The sequence below is a fragment of the Eutrema salsugineum genome, unplaced genomic scaffold (assembly GCF_000478725.1).
Source record: "Eutrema salsugineum unplaced genomic scaffold, Eutsalg1_0 scaffold_2, whole genome shotgun sequence".
In the NCBI taxonomy this organism is placed as follows: Eukaryota; Viridiplantae; Streptophyta; class Magnoliopsida; order Brassicales; family Brassicaceae; genus Eutrema; species Eutrema salsugineum.
The window spans coordinates 2982300-3002033 of record NW_006256829.1 but is presented as its reverse complement, the minus strand read 5'-3'; the positions used below and the strand labels follow the sequence as shown (position 1 = coordinate 3002033).

The 19734-nt window shown below is 38.1% G+C and overlaps 9 protein-coding genes across 11 annotated transcripts; 7 read left to right on the top strand and 2 right to left on the bottom strand.

Annotated features, from left to right (window-relative positions):
- The first annotated feature begins 674 nt into the window (after positions 1-674).
- On the top strand, positions 675-1338 carry LOC18016662 (protein PELPK2). Its single transcript, XM_006399369.2, has one exon. The coding sequence runs from the start codon at positions 745-747 to the stop codon at positions 1171-1173; it is 429 nt and encodes a 142-aa protein (XP_006399432.1). The 5' UTR covers positions 675-744; the 3' UTR covers positions 1174-1338.
- A 292-nt stretch (positions 1339-1630) lies between these two features.
- Positions 1631-2790, top strand: LOC18016661 (40S ribosomal protein S15-4). Its single transcript, XM_006399368.2, has 4 exons — positions 1631-1750; positions 1855-2003; positions 2086-2143; positions 2351-2790. Exons 1-4 carry the CDS (start codon positions 1748-1750, stop codon positions 2597-2599), a joined length of 459 nt encoding a protein of 152 aa, XP_006399431.1. The 5' UTR covers positions 1631-1747; the 3' UTR covers positions 2600-2790.
- Positions 2791-3444: 654 nt separating this feature from the next.
- LOC18016660 (40S ribosomal protein S15-4) lies at positions 3445-4447 on the top strand. The gene is made up of 4 exons (XM_006399367.2): positions 3445-3512; positions 3595-3743; positions 3841-3898; positions 4029-4447. Exons 1-4 carry the CDS (start codon positions 3510-3512, stop codon positions 4275-4277), a joined length of 459 nt encoding a protein of 152 aa, XP_006399430.1. The 5' UTR covers positions 3445-3509; the 3' UTR covers positions 4278-4447.
- Positions 4448-4511: 64 nt separating this feature from the next.
- On the top strand, positions 4512-6119 carry LOC18016659 (40S ribosomal protein S15-2). The gene is made up of 4 exons (XM_006399365.2): positions 4512-4929; positions 5036-5184; positions 5285-5342; positions 5737-6119. The coding sequence occupies exons 1-4, from the start codon at positions 4927-4929 to the stop codon at positions 5983-5985; spliced, it is 459 nt and encodes a 152-aa protein (XP_006399428.2). The 5' UTR covers positions 4512-4926; the 3' UTR covers positions 5986-6119.
- A 436-nt stretch (positions 6120-6555) lies between these two features.
- Positions 6556-7574, top strand: LOC18019463 (sporozoite surface protein 2). The gene has a single exon (XM_006399364.2). The coding sequence runs from the start codon at positions 6634-6636 to the stop codon at positions 7315-7317; it is 684 nt and encodes a 227-aa protein (XP_006399427.1). The 5' UTR covers positions 6556-6633; the 3' UTR covers positions 7318-7574.
- Positions 7575-7966: 392 nt separating this feature from the next.
- On the top strand, positions 7967-9327 carry LOC18019462 (mitochondrial uncoupling protein 6). Its single transcript, XM_006399363.2, has 2 exons — positions 7967-8381; positions 8693-9327. The coding sequence occupies exons 1-2, from the start codon at positions 7967-7969 to the stop codon at positions 9277-9279; spliced, it is 1002 nt and encodes a 333-aa protein (XP_006399426.1). The 3' UTR covers positions 9280-9327.
- A 2459-nt stretch (positions 9328-11786) lies between these two features.
- On the top strand, positions 11787-14768 carry LOC18019461 (transcription factor bHLH143). 3 transcript variants are annotated; one of them, XM_024156017.1, is made up of 4 exons: positions 11787-11895; positions 12247-12855; positions 12951-13129; positions 13284-14768. In XM_024156017.1, the coding sequence occupies exon 4, from the start codon at positions 13314-13316 to the stop codon at positions 14271-14273; it is 960 nt and encodes a 319-aa protein (XP_024011785.1). In that variant the 5' UTR covers positions 11787-11895; positions 12247-12855; positions 12951-13129; positions 13284-13313; the 3' UTR covers positions 14274-14768. The 3 variants fall into 3 exon arrangements, with proteins under 3 accessions (XP_024011785.1, XP_006399424.1, XP_024011784.1); XM_006399361.2 differs by having other exon boundaries at positions 11801-11925; positions 13289-14768; XM_024156016.1 differs by having other exon boundaries at positions 11801-11925.
- Positions 14769-15073: 305 nt separating this feature from the next.
- LOC18019459 (pentatricopeptide repeat-containing protein At5g09450, mitochondrial) lies at positions 15074-17044 on the bottom strand. The gene is made up of 3 exons (XM_006399360.2): positions 16958-17044; positions 16555-16849; positions 15074-16239 (listed from the first exon to the last, which is right to left on the bottom strand). Exons 1-3 carry the CDS (start codon positions 16990-16992, stop codon positions 15337-15339), a joined length of 1233 nt encoding a protein of 410 aa, XP_006399423.1. The 5' UTR covers positions 16993-17044; the 3' UTR covers positions 15074-15336.
- Positions 17045-18145: 1101 nt separating this feature from the next.
- On the bottom strand, positions 18146-19362 carry LOC18019458 (protein EXORDIUM-like 4). The gene has a single exon (XM_006399359.2). The coding sequence runs from the start codon at positions 19285-19287 to the stop codon at positions 18397-18399; it is 891 nt and encodes a 296-aa protein (XP_006399422.1). The 5' UTR covers positions 19288-19362; the 3' UTR covers positions 18146-18396.
- Between the last annotated feature and the right edge of the window lie 372 nt (positions 19363-19734).

Sequence of the window (19734 nt, the reverse complement as noted above, 5' to 3'; positions counted from 1 at the left end):
AACAATGTATCATGTGCATCTATGCAGATTGCAGGGGAAAAGACAGATTTTAAAGTAAGTATAGAGTGGAGTTGTTAATTATCAAATTTGTGTGCAAGAAACGATATGTTGCTCAAATGTTGTTATGAAATTAAAACGGTCTAATCCTATATAGTACTGAAACAAAAAGAAAAACAAGAATTGTTTACGCTAACATTAAGTATTTCTCATACTAATTCTTGATTTGGTAATATTTGGGACAGAATAGATCGTTCTATCGCTCCAAAAGATTAAAAACTCATATTACTTAGAATATAAGCCTTTTTCAGTTTATGATCTTCTTTGCACACCTTAATTATATCAGCTTATTTGCAATTTAAGATCTATGGCCTTTAATATCAAAACCTCGTGTAATTGATTGTGTCCCATATTAATTACAAAGCTGGGTTGTTAAGCTTAAACCTTAAATAACGTGTTGAAATGAACACGTATAACCAAACACATGAACAGGTAAACTCTCCAAAACCTAAACTTCAACTAGATTGAAAATGACAGCATAGATAGATATACAGATAAAGAGGTTAAACGAACTTTTTCTCGAACTCTGCGCATGTTTTTTCTCACCAAAGTCCATCTCACTTCATCTTCAAAACAGCTTTAAATAGCCGTTTCAATCAAAGATCAAAACTCATCACAAACACAACAACAACAACGCAAAAAAGCAAAACAAACCAATATAATAGAAGAAAGATTGTCAAGGAGAGAATGGCATTGAAGAAGAGTCTCTCTGCTTCTCTTCTTTCCCCATTTCTGATCTTATGTTTTACTGCATTGCTCGCCGGTACGGTTTCAGTCGGAGCTCGGCGGTTACTAGAGAATCCCACGCCGGAGATAACGAAATTTCCGGAACTACCTAAACCCGAGATGCCCAAGTTACCCGAATTTTCGAAGCCTGAGTTGCCTAAGATTTCGGGGTTGCCTACGTTACCGGAAATTCAGAAGCCCGAGTTGCCGAAGATGCCGGAGATTCCGATGCCAGAGCTACCCAAGATGCCGGAGCTTCCAAAGATGCCTGAGTTACCGAAGATGCCTGAAATTCCCATGTTCGATGCTCCAAAACTGCCAAAACCTGAAGAAATTCAAGAAACAAAAGTGCCGGCGTTTACAATGCCAAAGTTTCCGGGAACTCCCTAAGCCCATATTACCAGAATAAGGCCCATTTATTTTGGAGCCCAATCCATTTTTCTATTTACTCATCCTTATTTTTCGTCTCGTTGAAATGCGCTCATACTTGTATTCTATCGGTCGTCTCTCTACTTGTATGTTTCACACATCTCGTTATATCTTAATAGACTTATTAATTGGATTGCGTTACTAAAGCCAGAGTTGCCCAAGTTTGTATACCATTCCCCAACGACGATGTCAAAGAGCAACCGACGAATGCGAATACCAGCAATGCTGCATGAATAAATTAACATTTCAAAATCTATTAAAATCTACTGAAAAATCAATACACAAATGAGTTTTTTGATAAAATGTTAAGATCAATACACAAATGAGTTTTCTTCCCAAAAAAAAGAAAAATCAATACACGAAAATTTGGCAGACATATACTAATAAATAAATCCATTAATTCTAGGGTTTAGCCGATGTCCTCGTATATATTTGGATCCGCCGAAAAAAAAGGCAACTTCTTGCTGCTCATTTGAAAAACTCAAGCAGACACAGATTCAGGGTTTATCCACTTATTTTTCGCCGAGATCCAACAATGGTAAGTTCCTACCATCCTACATCTCTCTGAGCCTATACTACTATTGTGCTATTCGCATTTCCGAAATCTTTGGTTTGTAATTTCTCAATGGGGACTCTCTATAGGCTGACGTCGAACCAGAGGTTGCAGCTGCGGGATTGCCGAAGAAGAGAACGTTCAAGAAATTCGCCTTCAGAGGAGTCGATCTCGATGCTCTTCTCGACATGACTACCGACGATCTTGTCAAGCTCTTCAGCTCCCGTATTCGCCGAAGGTTATTCTCTGAACCAAAGACGAATAGTTTTCGTCTCCTTACTGTGAAAATCGTCTAATCGAATTGCTATTCTCTTCCTTAGGTTCTCTAGAGGATTGACGAGGAAACCTATGGCTCTGATTAAGAAACTGCGCAAGGCGGTATAGCTCTCCCAATTCAGAAACTTTGTTGAATTTGACTTGCGAATTTATATACTGTTTCTAGAATCTGGCTCTGCTTTGTGAGCAATCTGTTTTCTCTTCTCGTATCTGTGTGCTTCCAAATTCTATTCAACCTAGAAATGCTTGAGAAGTTTTGTGTTCGTTCAATGCAACGCTAAAGGTTACTACTTTGGCTTGCTTCACCAGAAAAGAGAGGCACCAGCTGGTGAGAAGCCGGAACCAGTGAGAACCCACTTGAGAAACATGATCATTGTGCCTGAAATGATTGGAAGCATCATCGGTGTGTACAATGGGAAAACTTTCAACCAAGTGGAGATCAAGCCCGAGATGATTGGGCATTACCTTGCAGAGTTCTCCATCTCATACAAGCCAGTCAAGCACGGAAGGCCCGGTGTTGGTGCTACCCACTCCTCCAGGTTCATCCCTCTCAAGTGAAGACCTTACAGAGACTCTGGCTTTCTTAGGCTCTCATTTTGCCATTACAGGGTCCTTCTCTTGTCTGTTTTTGGACCATTTTGTCTGTTCTTCACTCTGTTTTGCTACTCTCCCGCATCAATTCTCTCTTCTTTTTGAATGTCTGTAAACTCTTGGTTCATTTGATTAAAGAAGACTCAAAACTTTTTGGGGATCAATCTTACTGTTGGCAATGACTAGTTCATATTCGTATATTAGTTTTATCCCTTCATGCTTTGAAGTAGAGTAATTACTACTGGTGGGCATAGGTTGTATATCTAAGAAAAGGTTTCCAATTTAACCGATTTGGGTACTCGAAAGAATTTTATAGTTGTTCTAAAACAAAAGGCGATGCATCTGAAGCAGTTCGGGCCATTGACCCCAAGTCGGAGCAAAGATGGTCTACGAACTTGGCCACTCCAATGTACAATAGTAATTCTAAAATGCTTAATATGATGGAAAAACATTTAACACACCAATAGTAGGGCTAAGAAAATTCAAGCTGTGTTGTTTTTACCAGACAGTTGAATCTGTGTTCTGACTTTAGAGAACTCTGGATAACATCTCATTTGTGTCCCAAGAGATTTGCCTGATTATCGGGTTATTGCGTCTATGGAGTTACACTGTTTGCTCTGTCGATGATGTATTTTGTGTAGACTCTAGTTATTATCTAGCTAGTTTTTTATTAATTTAATTTTTCATTGAATGTGTATAGTTTTCTCTCAATTTTTTTTGTAGGTAATTAATGGGCCCGGAAGAAATTAAAAGGACCAATTAAAAAATATTATTAGGGTTATCCCAGCTATATGTGGTGCTTAAGTTAAGTTGTTTGTCGTTTGCGCAGACACTGTTAAGAGGCTCTCTGGATTGAAAGGTTTCAACAATCTGAACAATGGTATGCTCCTCGATCTCTCTGTCTCTCTAGCATATTCTCGTGATTAGATCTGTAATATTTTCGCCATGGGGAATCTCTGTAGGCTGATGTCGAACCAGAGGTTGCTGCGGCTGGAATCGTGAAAAAGAGAACGTTCAAAAAGTTTTCCTTCAGAGGAGTCGATCTCGATGCTCTTCTTGACATGTCTACCGATGATCTTGTCAAGCTCTTCAGTGCTCGTATTCGCAGAAGGTTAGTTTCAACTTGAACCAGAAATTAAAGCTCTGTCTCGAATTCGTTAAGATCGTCTCTTACAATCATCTGTTTTGTATGTGAATTCTCTTGATAGGTTCTCTAGAGGGTTGACGAGGAAGCCTATGGCTTTGATCAAGAAATTGCGCAAAGCGGTAAAACCATCATTTGTCCGATCACTATATATATTCGTGCTTCTTCTCTATACATTTTTTTTTTTGTGTGTTTGCGATCTTTGCAACCAAATGGCTATAAACACTAAATAAGATTATGACCTTTGAGCAGAAAAGGGACGCACCGGCAGGTGAGAAGCCAGAACCAGTGAGAACCCACCTAAGGAACATGATCATCGTTCCTGAAATGATTGGAAGCATCATCGGTGTATACAACGGAAAGACTTTTAACCAAGTCGAGATCAAACCGGAGATGATTGGGCATTACTTGGCTGAGTTCTCAATCTCGTATAAGCCGGTTAAGCATGGTAGGCCTGGTGTTGGTGCTACCAATTCCTCCAGGTTTATCCCCCTCAAGTGAATTTAGCTCTTTATACAGACCAGTCTTTGTTATTCTACAAAACTGAGTCTTTCGTTTTGATTTTTCTTTATAACATTTCCTCTGTTTTTCCCTTTCCTACTTTAGATTTTGTCTAAAAACAATTGTTCCTGCGTTTAATAATACATATATAGCATTCTTCTAATAATATCTATACTTTGCTCTGTTTAGAAATAGTCCCAAGTATCCAACCCTTTTGGGGTAATTTATAGATATCTTTGAATTTGAGTTTTACATTGCATATTTTAAATTTATAGATTTCTAGATTAAAGAAAAAAATCGATATTTTTATACTTTAGTGGCTGTAGTAATATATCGAAGAAACAAATCTTATAAAATTCACCAACTATCTTTGTGAACAGACAAAAATTCTTTGGGTCTCTAAATATAATACGTGAACCGGGAAAAGGAAGTTTATGACGAAAATATTCATTCATATATAATTTTAGGAATTCGTGTATCTATGGAAACAATCAAATCTTTGGGAATTCAATGATGGACATAACATTCTACGATTAATCCAGACCTATAATATAGATATATATTTGGGAGCCAAGTTATGTGGCTTGCCGTTTCTCCATAGCAAACCCTAGCGCAGCAGTTACTTTCAGGGTTTCTCGAACCAACGACGATGGTTAGTACCTTTCGATTAGTCGATTTGCAACATTATCATGGTCTTAAATTCGGTTGACAAAAAATAATAATATCATGGTCTTAAATTCCTCTGTCGGAATCCATAGGCACAAGTCGAATCAGAAGTTTCCGCAGCTGCTCTTGCCAAAAAGAGAACGTTCAAGAAGTTCTCCTACAGAGGAGTCGATCTCGATGCTCTTCTTGATATGCCCACTGATGATCTTGTCAAGCTCTTCCCTTCCCGTATTCAAAGAAGGTTTGATCCACCAAGATATTTTGTCTCCATTTTGGTAGATTATATATATCTGGCTCTGATCAGTGATTAACTGGTTTTGTTTACGTTTATCATCTTTTAGGTTGTCTAGAGGATTGACGAGGAAGCCTATGGCTCTCATCAAGAAGTTGCGCACAGCGGTAAAATCCTAATCGGTTAATTTAAAGTTGGATTTGATTACTTGGTTATTTTTTTCAGTTTTCAAACATGAATACATATACTACATTATTAAAGTTATTATATATAGTTTAATATATATGTTCTTAATGAATTTTGGTTTCGTTCTGTTCTGTCCATTTGCAATTATGGCACTAAGTTTTGTTTCTGTTTGGCGTATTCGAAATATGTATAATGTACTACTGGTCGGGAAAAAAATGCTAATTAGTTCGGCTTTAGTTTGAGATAATTCGGTTCGATTTTTTATTTCACTAGTCCATTCCATTGTTTTTATGAATGCTTAAGAAAATTTATGATGGTTCTTTGAGATCACATGTCTTAACATGCAAGACATCTATATGGTTTACCCTAAAACAGAAAAGAGACGCACCAGCCGGTGAGAAGCCAGAAGCAGTGAGAACCCATCTAAGAAACATGGTGATTATGCCTGAAATGATTGGAAGCATCATCGGTGTGTACAACGGAAAAACTTTTAACCAAGTCGAGATCAAACCGGAGATGATTGGGCATTACTTGGCTGAGTTCTCAATCTCGTATAAGCCGGTTAAGCACGGTAAGCCTGGTGTTGGTGCTACCAATTCCTCAAGGTTTATCCCTCTCAAGTGAAGCCATTATAAGACGCCCGTGTTGTATTTTTACCATTTCTTCTAATTTTTTTTTGTTTATTTGAATCTTCTTTAGATGACTCTATTGTCCTTTAAACTTTTCGGATTATCGATATATTCTATACTATTATTCTTGGTGCGTTGAATTTTAATATTAGACATTTGAGTTATAGTGTACAATTTATTTGATTTTGCTCCTCGTATATGTAACTAATTTCGAAGTTTTCAAATAGTCGATAATTTTACAAAGAAAAAATTGGTCGAAGGAGCTTTTTTGTTTTCTTTGGTTTCTTTCTCGTTTTGACTAGGTAGGTGAGACGATTTATCCGTTGTATAAGTTTTCTTGTAATGTTTAAAAGTTAAAAACACGTAAAATTCAGTTCTCAACTAAACTTTAAGGCTTTATACATATGAGAAGTAAAAATAGAAAATAGGTGAGTTAGTTGACGACTAACATCGCAGTTAGACTTATTTTCCCACCAAAACTTTTGACTCTGATGAAATCAACATAGTAAGAGCTCTCTCATTTCAATTCTATTTAAGGACCCACTCTCTACACAATCTTAAAACACAAACGCTGTATACTCATAACATACTTCACTCTAGCTTCTTTCTAAGTTGGTTTCCGTTCAAGAAATAAGAAGAACATATGAAGAACATATCACAAAAGATGATTACTCTTCGCCTTCCTATTCTCGTTGCTTCCATCTTTTTCCATGTCTTTATCTCGTCCTCCTTGTTTGCTACGCCTAGTTTTGCTGCTAGAGTAGGTCACTCTCTGGTGCAAGAAGAGGTCACAAAGCTTCCACAGTTTAAGAAGTACTATGAGGAGCCGGAGCATCCAGAAGAGCCTGTATTGCCGGAGGAGCCGGAGCATCCAAAAGAGCCTGAGGTACCTGAGGAGCCGGAGCATCCAAAAGAGCCAGTGTTGCCTGAGGAACCGGAGCATCCAGAAGAGCCAGTGTTGCCTGAGGAGCCGAAGCATCCAGAAGAGCCTGAGGTACCTGAGGAGCCGGAGCATCCAGAAGAGCCTGTGGTACCTGAGGAACCGAAGTATCCAGAAGAGCCGGAGCATCCAGAAGAGCCGGAGCATCCAGAAGAGCCGGAGCATCCAGAAGAACCGGAGATTCCTGAGGAGCCTGAGGAACCAGAGGAGCCAGAAGAGCCAAAAATTGGATATCCGTCGTGGATTCCGAGCTTTCCGTTTCCCGGTGGTAACGGTGGTTTTCCGAAGACTGAAAAGGTAAAACCTACGGCAACGGTTAAAGAGGTTCCCATGAAAAGCACTAGTGTTTCTGAGGAAACTTCGAGTGATCTGAACAAGAAGCCATAGATCAATTTGGCTGAAGAACGTTAAAAGGGGGCATTTATATAGTGAATGATCTTGCTTGATTAATGATAATAGAGTATGTGTGTAATAATAGTTTGGTTTGTGCTATTAAGTGCGAGGCAGTATACTTATAAATTAGAACATGTCATGTGTGAGTCTCTACTCTCTAACGCTACGATCTTGATATAGTCTTGTACTGAGTCTCTCTTGTAACTATCAGTAAATCTATATTTATGTGGTCTAAAAATTATATTTAACTATCAGTAAATCTAGGTAAGATAATTAGTTAAAGATCTTCATCATATAGTTTTTTACGCATTTATATTGACCAATATTGGTTTATTCCTCTGGCTTCGATTATTCTTTCATGACAAGGCGCGCATCAAGACAAGACAAGAAACCTTGTGCTAAAGCTGGAACCCGTAATGCAGGACTAGTACACAAACACAACTCGTTTGCATTATTTTTCTTTTCTTCCCATGTCTTTTGTCTTCTTCCATTTCCAACTTGTCCAATTTCATTTTCTCCTCTCCAAACATTTTCTTACAAAAGATCCAACTTCTCAAATTCTTTTCTCATTCTTTTTTCATATACTCATTAATCAAAAAAAAAAAAAAAAAATCTCCATATAGTCAAAACCTTCAGGTGAACAATGGGATTCAAACCATTTCTTGAAGGTGGCATCGCCGCAATCATCGCCGGAGCTCTGACACACCCATTAGACCTCATCAAAGTCCGTATGCAGCTCCAAGGCGAGCACTCTTTCTCTCTCGACCAAAACCCTGACCCTAATCTTAATCTTACCGTTAAACCGTACCGACCCGTTTTCGCTCTTGACTCTCTCATCGGCAGCATTTCCTTATTACCTTCATCCACTCACGCGCCGCCTTCCTCCACGCGCTCTGGCACAACCCCTTTCGCCGTTGGGGCCCACATTGTGAAAACCGAAGGACCTGCCGCTCTCTTCTCCGGCGTATCCGCCACCGTCCTCCGTCAGATGCTTTACTCCGCCACTCGTATGGGTATTTACGACTTTCTTAAACGGAGGTGGACGGATCGACTCACCGGTAATGATAGTAAATTATTAATTTGTGAGTTAACGTAATTTTTTTTGTTTTAAATTATGATTTTATACAAAAATTAGCACATTTATACGATAGATAAATTACAAAAAAAAAAGAAGTGAAAACCACAAATTATTTCCTATATCAATGTGTGATTTTGTGTTTTTTTTTCTTGCACATTCTTTCTAGAGAGCACAAATGATCCGGTTTGGTTTCATTTCTTTGGTTTTATTGTATTAAAAACTTATCAATTTATAAACAAAACTCGGTTTAGTTCGGTTCAAAATTAATTAATCCAACGTCTCTCTCAATAGGTAACTTCCCATTGGTCACCAAGATCGCAGCTGGACTCATCGCAGGAGCCGTCGGATCCGCCGTGGGCAATCCCGCTGACGTGGCGATGGTGAGAATGCAAGCCGACGGACGTCTGCCGTTGAACCGCCGCAGAAACTACAAAGGCGTCGTGGACGCGCTCGAGCGGATCGTGAAACACGAGGGCGTCTCGAGTTTATGGCGTGGCTCGTGGCTAACCGTGAACCGTGCGATGATCGTGACGGCTTCTCAGCTCGCCACGTATGATCACGTCAAAGAGATCATGGTCGCCGGAGGCCGTGGAACGCCGGGAGGAATCGGGACGCACGCTGCGGCGAGTTTCGCGGCCGGGATTGTTGCGGCGGTGGCGTCGAATCCGATCGATGTTGTGAAGACGAGGATGATGAATGCAGATGCGGAGAGTTACTGTGGACCGTTGGATTGTGCGGTGAAGACGGTGGCGGAGGAAGGACCGATGGCTTTGTACAAAGGGTTTGTTCCGACGGTGACGAGGCAAGGACCGTTCACGATGATCTTGTTCGTTACGTTGGAACAAATTCGCGGTTTGTTAAAAGATGTTAATTTTTGATTTGATTTAATGTATTTAATTACATATTTACATAGATGATCAATAAATTTTGACCGTATTCCATTAAATTGCATGTATATACTTTTCAAACATTGGGTAAATGTTTATATAGTGATTTATTTTATTTTTTTATGTGTACAGATCTTCTATGAAAATAAAGATTATTCATGATCGCAAATAGTAATTTTTTGGTAAAAAAATCCATAAATATAAATTAATCGAATACTTAGCTTGAAAATGCGAAAACTGATAGCGATAGATGCAAAGGGGTTCGGTCCGTCCAAGTTCCTAGGATATACTTTTGCTGGATACCTTCATTTGGTATATTCCTTCTTCTTCTTCTTATTTTTTTATTTATTTGGTTAGTATTGGAGGAGTTGGTATCTTTTGTTTTCGTGGTTGTCATAAAATATCCCCTCATAATTCAATTAGAAGATTTACGAATTTTTTTGATTAACTATTGTTTTGTCAATGGTTTTTGAAATGGAATCTGGTCAATATATGTCTCCATAAGAGAAAAATATGTCTCTAAGAACCACCATCTAGTAATTTGCTTTCATGTGGTGTCAAGTTTGGTTCTTGTTTTTAAAAGAGGTCTACGTATTCTTTTTGTAATGATGAAATATCTAATAAATTCAAAATTCGAGTTATAACTTTTGAAAATTTTAAGTAATTTTACTACGAAGAAAGAGAAAGTATTGTCAAAATATAGTATATTATTCAAATTTTTAGTTTAATGACATTGGTCAACAAATTAACGTTCCTTTTAGTTTTTATTCTTCTGTTTCTGCTTACAAAATGTTTTCTCCGTATGCTTAAAATCTTCCATCTTTTTTGCAAATTTTGTTTTTATGTTATATTGACGGACTGTCCATATGTGAGCTTTCGCAAACCCTAACTGAATGCATAGATTAGGTAAGAAATTCATAGATATATGGCCCATTACAAGTCCAAGTCAGTTAGTAGGCCCAACTCATCTGGGCACCCATTTAGCAAAGCTTTGCATCAGTAATGATTATTTCAGCAGTATTTTCTTGGCATGATTTTGATGATTATTTCTAACAGAACACATAATTGATTCCTAAAAAATTATGAATTTACATGTACTTTCAAATCATATTAAAATAGTAATCATATGGGTCCTCTGGTCTCACACGGTAACGACCATTCTCATATCAAATCAAAAGAAGGAAAAAAAAAAAGAGAGGCAACAAGAAACTAATCTTTAGAAAGGAAATTCCTTAAAGCAAAGAAGAAAAAAAAGGTTGGAAAAAGTAGTCGTCAAGGCAATTAAGCACTTAATTCCTCGTGCATTTCTTTAATCATTCACTTGCGTCCCTTTTTCTTTTTCTTTTCTTTTTTTCCCCCTTCCTCCAAATATGGTGGATGCTCCTCAAATTTTTAATCACTTATTAAAATATCATGTATCAAAGTTTAAAACTCAATGTAAAAAAACGGGTGGGGAAATTTGATGTTTATAAGTTTATTTATTAGCTAGTTACTGATCTGGTAAAAAAATAAAAATTACAATGTAATTCGATTTTTCTTTACCAAACAAAATAATGAAGTTCTATTTTTATCCTAGCATCGTAAATGTTCCAAAACATCTCACCGACGCACTTAAAGGAAAGTTAGATTATTAAAAGAGAAAAACAATAATTAAAGAAACCACCCAGAAAAGTTTAAACTCGCTTCCACTATTTGGCTCGTTAATTAGTAAACGGAAAAAAGAAGAAACGTTGGGCAAAAAAAAAGTGAAAAGAAGACGAAAGATAGGGCTTTACTTTAACGAACAACTAAGAAATTATTACATTTGAAAACATTACTGAATTAGAGTATAAGTTATGACTTGAAATTATGGATCGTGAGGGTTTGCCATTATATACACCATAATTAGGTCTATACACGTTCGGCCCCTCGTCCCATCGCCTCCATGGCTCCATCTCTTCTAATATCAACAACAATTTTAATACTCTTCTCTATCTATTAATCAACTCACATTTGTATGCACTTAAATTAGAGAAATTTTCTTTCGTGGAGGACTATTTATTTTAAACTAATATAATCAATTGCTACTAATAAAACCTTCTTAACATAATCTAAACCCATCCTTTTTTTTTGACCTAAACCAATCCTTTTCGTTATCCATTTCCAGTAATTTTTTATTTTTTTGAACATTTTCATCTTTGTCAATTATGTTTCGTGAAGACCATATAATTTTTCATCCATACGATACAATAGAAACTAGAAAGTAATTGAAATATAAACTCGAACTGAAACTAACGTAAAGAAAAACAAAGAAAAAGCTGTAAAATAAATTAGATAATCTTGATTTGAAAATCCGAATCAAACATTCTATTTTTGTTGTTTATGTAAACTCTTTTCGTTTCTGTTCTTTTCTCTTCTAGTATTCCATTATTGACGGTAAATAAAGTGTGGGAGAAGGGTAAAACCGTCACAAGGAAAAAGGACCTCTATAAAGCAAAGTCACACTTCAGTCTTCACGCCCCAATAGTTTCCTTGGAAAATATTTTTGTAAAATTTCGATATCTCTCCTCTTATCACTTGAGGTTTGCGTGAATTCGTCGCACTAGTCTCTTCATTGTCTCTGGATCTGTGAGCTCATTCTTCCTTTGCTTCCTCTCTGTAAGCTCATGGATTCGATCATTTTGGTCTTCTTATGACTCTATGTTTTTTCTCGTGATAAATATTAGGAAACTATCTGCGAATTTGATGCGAAATGAGCTGAAATCGTTTTTGTTAGTCTAGTTTGGATTACAAGATTAGAATTTTAGCAAATTCAAGCTAGAATTTGATAGAATTGTACTTGTTCAATGCTGCAACATGCTAATCTTCTTTGGCTGTTTATGATTTTTCTAGACTTCACGAATTTTAATTGTTGTGATATCTAGTTCTTTGGTTTACCATTTCTGGATTATGATGAGATGATTCCTTCTCTTGTAACAGGATTGCTCTATATTTCTCTCTGGATTACAAAGCAGTTGATGATCAAAAACTAAAAGTGCATAGAAGGAGAAAAACAGCATGGTTTGGTTCGCAAGTTCTGTTCGCAAAGTTGTGCGCTTGAATCTGTATTGCCGTGTTATTCTGTAAAATTTCTTCTCTAAACCCACATCCAATCTTCTTCTTCTTCTCATTCTGCAGCCCTTCTCTTCTGTTTATATAATATCTTTAATAATGGGATCCCAACGTTTCTACGTTTTCCATTGTGAACAATATAGGATCATCTAAACGGTTTCTACGTTTTCTCATTCCTTTTAAATCCTGAAATCTTTTTCAAGTCTTTGTCTTTTGCTCCCTTGTCTTCTTTCTCTTTTTTTCTTCTCACGATCAATACCTTCTCCTTTTCTTTCAAGTCATCTTTTTTCCTGTAGCTTGCTCTGTTCTGTGGAGCATCTGTATTTTTTCACTCACGTGTTTTGAAAAGTTATGGTAAGCCAATCAGCTGGTCAAACAAGATTTCGAACATTGAAGTACGAGAACAACGGAGACTCTAATAACCCAACAATTGTAGTGAGAGTTATTGCTTGCTTTCAACCGATGGATAATTGTCAGGTTTGTTGCAGAAAAAAATGAAATTTATGCTCTCTTGTCACACTTTAGTTCATAGTCTTATTATTCTAACACTACTGTTTGTCTTCCACTTTCAGGCTGAATACTTTAGACATATACTCAAACCAGTGACGTAGTTGGTTTGTGTTTTCGTATTGTGTCTTCGAGCTGGCATCTTTCTTTTCTTCATTTTGTCTCTACTTTCTTTTACGATTGTTTCAAGAAAGAACCAAGGAGTACTGCGTTCATCACATTTGAGCAACAGCTTCCACAATCGGTATGCTAACTGAACATTTCCTATATTAACTTTTACATATTGTTTGTTCTGTTTGTGGATTAAGAAGGCTCTCTTGAGTTGGATTTCGTAGTTATCTCATTCATAGCCATGTAAAATAATGCATCCCTTTCTTAGCTTTTTTTTTTTCCTGCAGTAAAGTTCCATTGGCTTAAACTGCAAGAGCATGCCTCTTGACTCCAGGCAACAGAAATGGTTGCCATTGGGCGTAAATACTCAAGCTACTGAGTCTTCCCGTCCTGGAATTCCTTTTCCAGAACTTGGTAAAGTATATGCAGCTGAGCATCGGTTCCAGGCCTTACTGTCCGGTTATGATAAGCAGTCTTGTGGAAGACAAGTTTCATGTTTGAACGGGCGGTCTAGCTACGATGCTGCTCCAGATGGGGCACTCAAGTCTTCTCAGAAAAGATTTCTAATCTTCGATCACTCAGGAAATCAGACTCGCTTGTTACAATCTGGATTTCCACTGCAGTTTCCTTCTTCTGTGGCTGCAGAGCCAGGGAAAATTCTCGATTCCCTAAAGCCAGAGAATGGGTTTAGTAAAGATCATGCCATTCCAGAAACGATATTGCTCCATGGAGATCATGTTGAGAAATGTTATGATGGCAAAGAAGAAGAAGAAGAGTCAGAAATGCACGAAGACACGGAGGAAATCGACGCACTGCTGTATTCTGATGATGAAGACAATGATGATTGCGAGAGTGATGATGAAGTGATGAGCACTGGTCACTCTCCTTTCCTAGTTGAACAGCAAGCGTGCGACAAAACAAAAGAAGAAGTGGATGAAACTGAAAGCAGTGATGATGGTCCACGTCGTAAAAGGCAGAAACTAGTGGACCATTCACACAGAGACTCATTTGTGGGCACCAATAGTTTCACTAAACTCAAAGGCTTATCAGATGAAAAACTTGGTGAATCCAACAGCTCAAGCAAACTAGAAACAGGTTCTGGTCTAAGCGACGAGCAATCAAGAAAAGACAAGATCCACATCGCTCTGAGAATCCTCGAGAGCGTCGTTCCAGGAGCAAAGGGAAAAGAAGCTCTTTTACTACTAGACGAAGCCATTGATTATCTCAAGTTGCTGAAGCGAAACTTAAACTCATCAAAGGCTAGCAACCATTGGTGAAAGACTAGAAACCCACTTATTCCCTCCATTGATAAACATGTTTGGTTGGTTAAAGAGAAGACAAGGGACAAAAGATAATCAATGAGGTAAAGGACTGAAGATTCTCTCAAAATTTTCATTAACGTGCGTTTGAAACAATTAGGACACGCCTGGTGACCTAGTGGGACCGTATCCACTGTTCAGCTCAGCTGGATCAATAGTGATCTACTTTTGGATTTGGCATGCTCTCAGATAAAAGAAGGAAAAAAAAAAAGCGACTTTCTTCTGTGCTTGGAGTGGACGAAAAGTGAAAGAAGAAAAAGCTAAGTCTTGGTGCTCATTGGTCGTTAATAATTGTCTTCTTTTTTTTTTCTTCTTCCTTAGTAATAATATGTCTGTGAAAGGTGGTGGTGGTGGGTGTGAATATAGAAAAATCAAAAAGGTAAAACTGAGATTTTCTTTGAGTAGTATGTGGACTTAGTTGTGGAAATTGAAATATCTCGCATGTTCTGTGAATACCTCCCACTTTCATTAGGTCAAATCTCTGTCCCCACGCTTCTTTTGTCTCATTATTACTCTTCTGTTGCTATCAATCCCATCTCCTATCTCCTTTTTCTTTTCTTCTGTTTTTTTCAATCTCTGCCTCTTCAAGCTCTTCAATTGGACTTGTACTATTCTATAATTTCATTTGCTTCTGTTGTTTCTCTCGTGGGTCCAACACATGTTTGTTTATCAGTCTAATTCATGTAATATAAACTTCAACATTTTGAAATAATGGATATCTCCTATGCACTGCTTCTTACTTGCCATTTTTTTCCAATCCAATTATCATTCCTCGATACAGAAACAAGTTTTGAAGACTTGTAGGATACAACAAACATGCACGATATGTATCTTGGTAAAACTCGGAACTTTGGAATTAGACATGATATATAATAAACCTGGTCAAATGGCAAAAGCACAAACAAAAAAAAAAAATTAAAATTACAGCGAAGAGAAAGAAATCCTGTTTTATTGATGAGCTTGATCTGATTCTCGCCAATACCATACGTTTTTCACAACTTATTGTCTCAGAGGCCCAATCTTACGATACCTCGTTTTCTAAGCTGCATTTCTTCTGAACCAAGAGCAACTGAAAGTCATTGGCTTTTTCCTCTAACCCGACATCTCGAAAAGCATTCAAGATCCTCGAGCAAGCAGAAGCGTCAAACTCTGTCGTTTTAGACTCCTTCCACTGATCTATAACATCCCCGGCTTCTCTCAAATGACCAAGCATTAGATAAGATGAAAGAACACAAATGTAGCTTCTGCTGCTCAATTTCTGGTTAGTGTTTCTCAGAGACTTCCAAATCTGATCTATCATATCCTTGTTTCCTAATCCAGTATGCAGAATCAAAAGGAAGTCATATGTGACCCATTCTCTTTGTGAAATAGATTTCTCAGCTTCGACAGGTGAGCTGGACTCTGCACTACTTAGTCTACTACTGTTTATGTAGATACTAGTAAGATCGATATACCGAGCCCAACCCTCGTAGGAACTAGCATCACGCCTCATCTCTTCCAGAATCTTTCTCAGCTCATCTATGTTAAAGGTTGCAGCACATGAACTAAGCCACAGGTTGTAAGTAAAAATGTCCGGGGAAACCTTTTTGCGCTTTAGCACTTCGATGACCTCGGGTACTTTCTCAACTTGCCCGACTGACATGTACAAAGTCATCATCTCGTTGTATGTGATGGCACCGAAAGTGAGACTATCAGTCTCTATGATTCTCTTGAACAAGGCCTCGGCTCGCTCGGTTTGTTTGGAGCCAGCATAAGCATGAAGGAGAGAAGTATAGGTTTCAGTTGTCTTACTAGCTAGATGCAGACCCTCAAAGTAGCGTTCAGCTGCATCGATACCGAAAACTTTTGAAATCAGATCTATGCGTGAAGCGTAATCAGCATCTGAGATCTTAGATTCCTCATGGTGAACCATCCACTCTATAATCTGTAATAAGGCTTGTATGAGTTCCATAAAATGATGCAAAGCAATGCAATTTTGTGCATAAACACACATCATATTCGTAAATTTGAAGACTTTGTGAGCTTCTCAAGTCAAACCAATAATACGTAAGATAGAGCTTCTCCAGTAAAGAGTTTGCACCCAATTTTGGCTTCTCCGCTTCAATAATTATTGTAGCAGACAACAACAATCTTTCTCGTTTATTAGCCATTTCTCAATGCAGATACACAGAAATTTCAAGCCAATGACACAGTGGGCAATGTAGAAACCAAACAGAAGGAAAATGATCGATGGTAGTACCTCGAGAGCGTGCTTGTAACGCCGAGTTCTCTTAAGCTCTCTGGAGATATATCGAAGTTCAGTGACCGAAATCTGATTCCCTTCGCCAGCCCATTTCTCGAGAACAGTCGTCGCGCTCCGCTTTGGAAGTCTCAATCTGAAAATCCTGCTTCTCAGATCGTCTTTTTCCACCGAATCAAACGATTCCTCGACAAACGAGCTTCCGATTGCAGTATCAGCACTGTACGACTTCGAGAATAGCGAAGCTTCGGCGTTCCGAATGAAATTGCTTTCGAAAACTCCATTTGTCAATCGACTAAATTGAGAAGGAGAACAAATAAAAATCAAACGAAGCATGAATCCAGTTTACTTGGGAAACAGAAACGAAATCAGTAAATAAAGAGAGAAAAGGTGGGAGACTCACCATCTAAGACCATGGAAGAGCGAGCGAGTCGCCATTGATTCTCAGTTCGTGTGACCAACAAAAAGATCGAAAACGATGATCACTTACTCCGAAAAACTACGTTTTGATTTGATATCAAATGGTATAAACTTCTTAATATTTAATGGGCCCATAAAAATCGGCCCATCAGAGAAACAATGGCTAATACGACGGCTAAAACAGCCGCGAGGCAGAAGCCACCGCCGCTTCTTTATTCTTCAACTAAAATGTTCAATCTAAGCTTATTATTCATAAGCTTAAACGTTCTCTACAAACTTATCTTCCACTTGTCATATAGATAATCAGAGTTTGTAGGGAGTTTGATTTGCATCATATATTCAAATATAAACATTTCATATATTTTCTTAGAGTATATGTCTCATAGTGTCTCACTAATCATTTGACTTTTGGAGTCTAATATGAAGAGCATTATAACAGATTTATAATATATATATATTGTTTTAGAGAATTTTGTTTATTTTAAATTAGTTGTCGTTTTCAGTTTTCAATGCAATATTTATTAGTTTTTTTATTTTTTAGAATTATTTTTATTATATAATTTGTTTTATTATTGGTTGAATTGTGTTTAAATAGATAATTAATGATGTTTTTATATTAAAAAATTAAAATAATTAATATTTTATTAATTTGTGTGCATAACATTAAAACGACAACTAAATAAATCTGGAAAGAGTATATGCTAAAAGTAGAAAAGCGTTTCAACTTTCAAGTGAAGGGGCCTATCGATAAGGACTCACGAAATAGATTGGACGTAAAACATGGGATACGGATATTTTTGGATGTGAATGAAGTTGAAACTTGAAGTCTAAGATGATTTTTAATTGATCCCTATTAACAAACTGTTATTGGAGCGATATTAGCTTACAAATCTTGATTCGACAAGCCTGCTCGAAGCATTAAACACCATCTCACTAATGATAATTAAGAATTCCTAGGATAATTTTTAATTCAAGTTACCTAAAAAGGTGAGATTCGTAGGAAAGTGGATTGATAAAAAACAAAATGAATATTCCCATCCCACTATAAATACCATTTGTTTACGAAGCGATACCCCAACATAAGCTACTGATTTATTCTATCTTTTCTTTTAGCCGTAGCATAATTAATTTCTCAACCATTAATTCCCGCGTATCGTAAAGTTGGTTATAGTAAAGCGAAAACTACAAATCGATTTTATTATCCCGCATGAAAATAGAAATAGGAAACTATCCTTGACATATTTCCAGGATCGAATGTACACGTCATGTAAAACGACAAAAGAAGCACATCCCACTTTTCCCAAACCCCGAACCAGACGCGATAGATATCTACAAGTACAGCTTTCATTTGACTCCAAATAAGCTTTTTTAGCTCGACATCACCATCGATTCTTGCCACGTGTTCCATTCTTCACCACTGATTCAAACCAAAGTCTTACACGTCGAAGTCTGCGGGTCCCACATCGCTGGTAAAAGATATTTCCTACCGGCGAGGCCCAAAGCGTTGTAACTCGCTCCGGTCGTCTTGTCCACGAGAACCCGACCCGCGTAACCCGGGTAAGCACCCGACCCAAATATCCCGGTACAGGCCGAGACGGCTTCTTGAGGCCCATTGAAGTAACCGCTTTTAAACGGATTCGTGACGGTGTTAACCAAAAGCGTCGCGAGGTTTATAATCATTCCATCAACTCCGACGTCACCGTTAGGCGCGACTAACGGCGGAGACTGAGGTCCGTAAATCGGTTGATGAAACGGCCACGCGCAGTAACCAGGACACTGCCTCTCAGAGTTTCCGACCCACACGTAAGCTCCGCCGTTAACGGAACTTGATTTCGACCCGTGGGTCCCGCATCGGTTCATACAGAATCCTTCAACGGCGACGTCTTTCGCCGTTAAGACGACGGTTATCGACCGAACACCGCCGCCGTTAAGTTTGCTTGACAGAGCTCGGAGGTATGGGCTTTTAAGGGATTTTCCGAGAGGGTAATTCTCGAGGAGGAGCTGTTTACCGACGACGATCGTTGACGCGCCGCCTTTGTACTTCTCAGTCGTCTTCCACCACGACGCGACGGTGGGACCTTTTGCGGCGGCGGTGGCGGAATTGAGAGAGCGGATGAAATCGACGATGATGGATCGTTGGATTGGGGTGAATTTGCCGTACCAAATGAGATTGAGAGTGACGTTTCCTTTCAAGAGAATGCCGTTGTGGTACTTGAGCACAAGAGGCTCCTGCTCGACCAACGCGGCGGAGGAGAAGCCGACGGTGGCTGAGAGGAGAACGAGAAGAATGGCAAAACGGTAATTATAAGCCATTTCTGGGAGGATAGAACAGAGAGAAGGCAGAGAGAGAAGGTTTTGGTTTTTAATTTGAAGTTTTATGAAACTAGAGAAGGCTCTTATTTATACCGGAAATATTTGAACGGGGAACAGCTGTAGAATGCGATGAGCGTCCATGTCAACGTAGTCCACGTGGATGTATTTAAGTGGTTAGGCAAGTGTATTTGACAGCCTGTACTGTAGTGAGGTTCTTCTAGGGTGACGTGGTAGTTTACGTAAACGTGTGTGTATTAAATCATTTTCATTATTGGAAAAATGAAAACTATATAAATTAAAATCTAAATATTAGGCGACAGGGATGAACGCTTCCGTGCATGTCCGGATAAAGTTTTATACTATTTACATTGAACAGTTCCCGTCTGAAGTTATTGAAAGATTGTTGTAATCATGTAATAACTCAATAAATAAAGTTGATTTATTTAA

Excerpts from the sequence above, each read along its gene's own strand:
- LOC18019462 (XM_006399363.2), top strand. The coding sequence starts at position 7,967 with ATGGGATTCAAACCATTTCTTGAAGGTGGCATCGCCGCAATCATCGCC. Across the intron at positions 8,382-8,692 it reads GTGGACGGATCGACTCACCG|GTAACTTCCCATTGGTCACC; the intron begins GTAATGATAGTA and ends CTCTCTCAATAG.
- LOC18016660 (XM_006399367.2), top strand. Across the intron at positions 3,744-3,840 it reads AGTGCTCGTATTCGCAGAAG|GTTCTCTAGAGGGTTGACGA; the intron begins GTTAGTTTCAAC and ends TTCTCTTGATAG. Across the intron at positions 3,899-4,028 it reads TCAAGAAATTGCGCAAAGCG|AAAAGGGACGCACCGGCAGG; the intron begins GTAAAACCATCA and ends ACCTTTGAGCAG.
- LOC18019459 (XM_006399360.2), bottom strand. The coding sequence starts at position 16,992 with ATGGCGACTCGCTCGCTCTTCCATGGTCTTAGATG. Across the intron at positions 16,850-16,957 it reads CTCTTCCATGGTCTTAGATG|TCGATTGACAAATGGAGTTT; the intron begins GTGAGTCTCCCA and ends TTCTCAATTTAG. Across the intron at positions 16,240-16,554 it reads GTTACAAGCACGCTCTCGAG|ATTATAGAGTGGATGGTTCA; the intron begins GTACTACCATCG and ends GCCTTATTACAG.
- LOC18016662 (XM_006399369.2), top strand. The coding sequence starts at position 745 with ATGGCATTGAAGAAGAGTCTCTCTGCTTCTCTTCTTTCCCCATTTCTG.
- LOC18019461 (XM_024156017.1), top strand. The coding sequence starts at position 13,314 with ATGCCTCTTGACTCCAGGCAACAGAAATGGTTGCCATTGGGCGTAAAT.
- LOC18019458 (XM_006399359.2), bottom strand. The coding sequence starts at position 19,287 with ATGGCTTATAATTACCGTTTTGCCATTCTTCTCGTTCTCCTCTCAGCC.
- LOC18016661 (XM_006399368.2), top strand. Across the intron at positions 2,004-2,085 it reads AGCTCCCGTATTCGCCGAAG|GTTCTCTAGAGGATTGACGA; the intron begins GTTATTCTCTGA and ends TCTCTTCCTTAG. Across the intron at positions 2,144-2,350 it reads TTAAGAAACTGCGCAAGGCG|AAAAGAGAGGCACCAGCTGG; the intron begins GTATAGCTCTCC and ends TTGCTTCACCAG.
- LOC18016659 (XM_006399365.2), top strand. Across the intron at positions 5,185-5,284 it reads CCTTCCCGTATTCAAAGAAG|GTTGTCTAGAGGATTGACGA; the intron begins GTTTGATCCACC and ends ATCATCTTTTAG. Across the intron at positions 5,343-5,736 it reads TCAAGAAGTTGCGCACAGCG|AAAAGAGACGCACCAGCCGG; the intron begins GTAAAATCCTAA and ends ACCCTAAAACAG.
- LOC18019463 (XM_006399364.2), top strand. The coding sequence starts at position 6,634 with ATGAAGAACATATCACAAAAGATGATTACTCTTCGCCTTCCTATTCTC.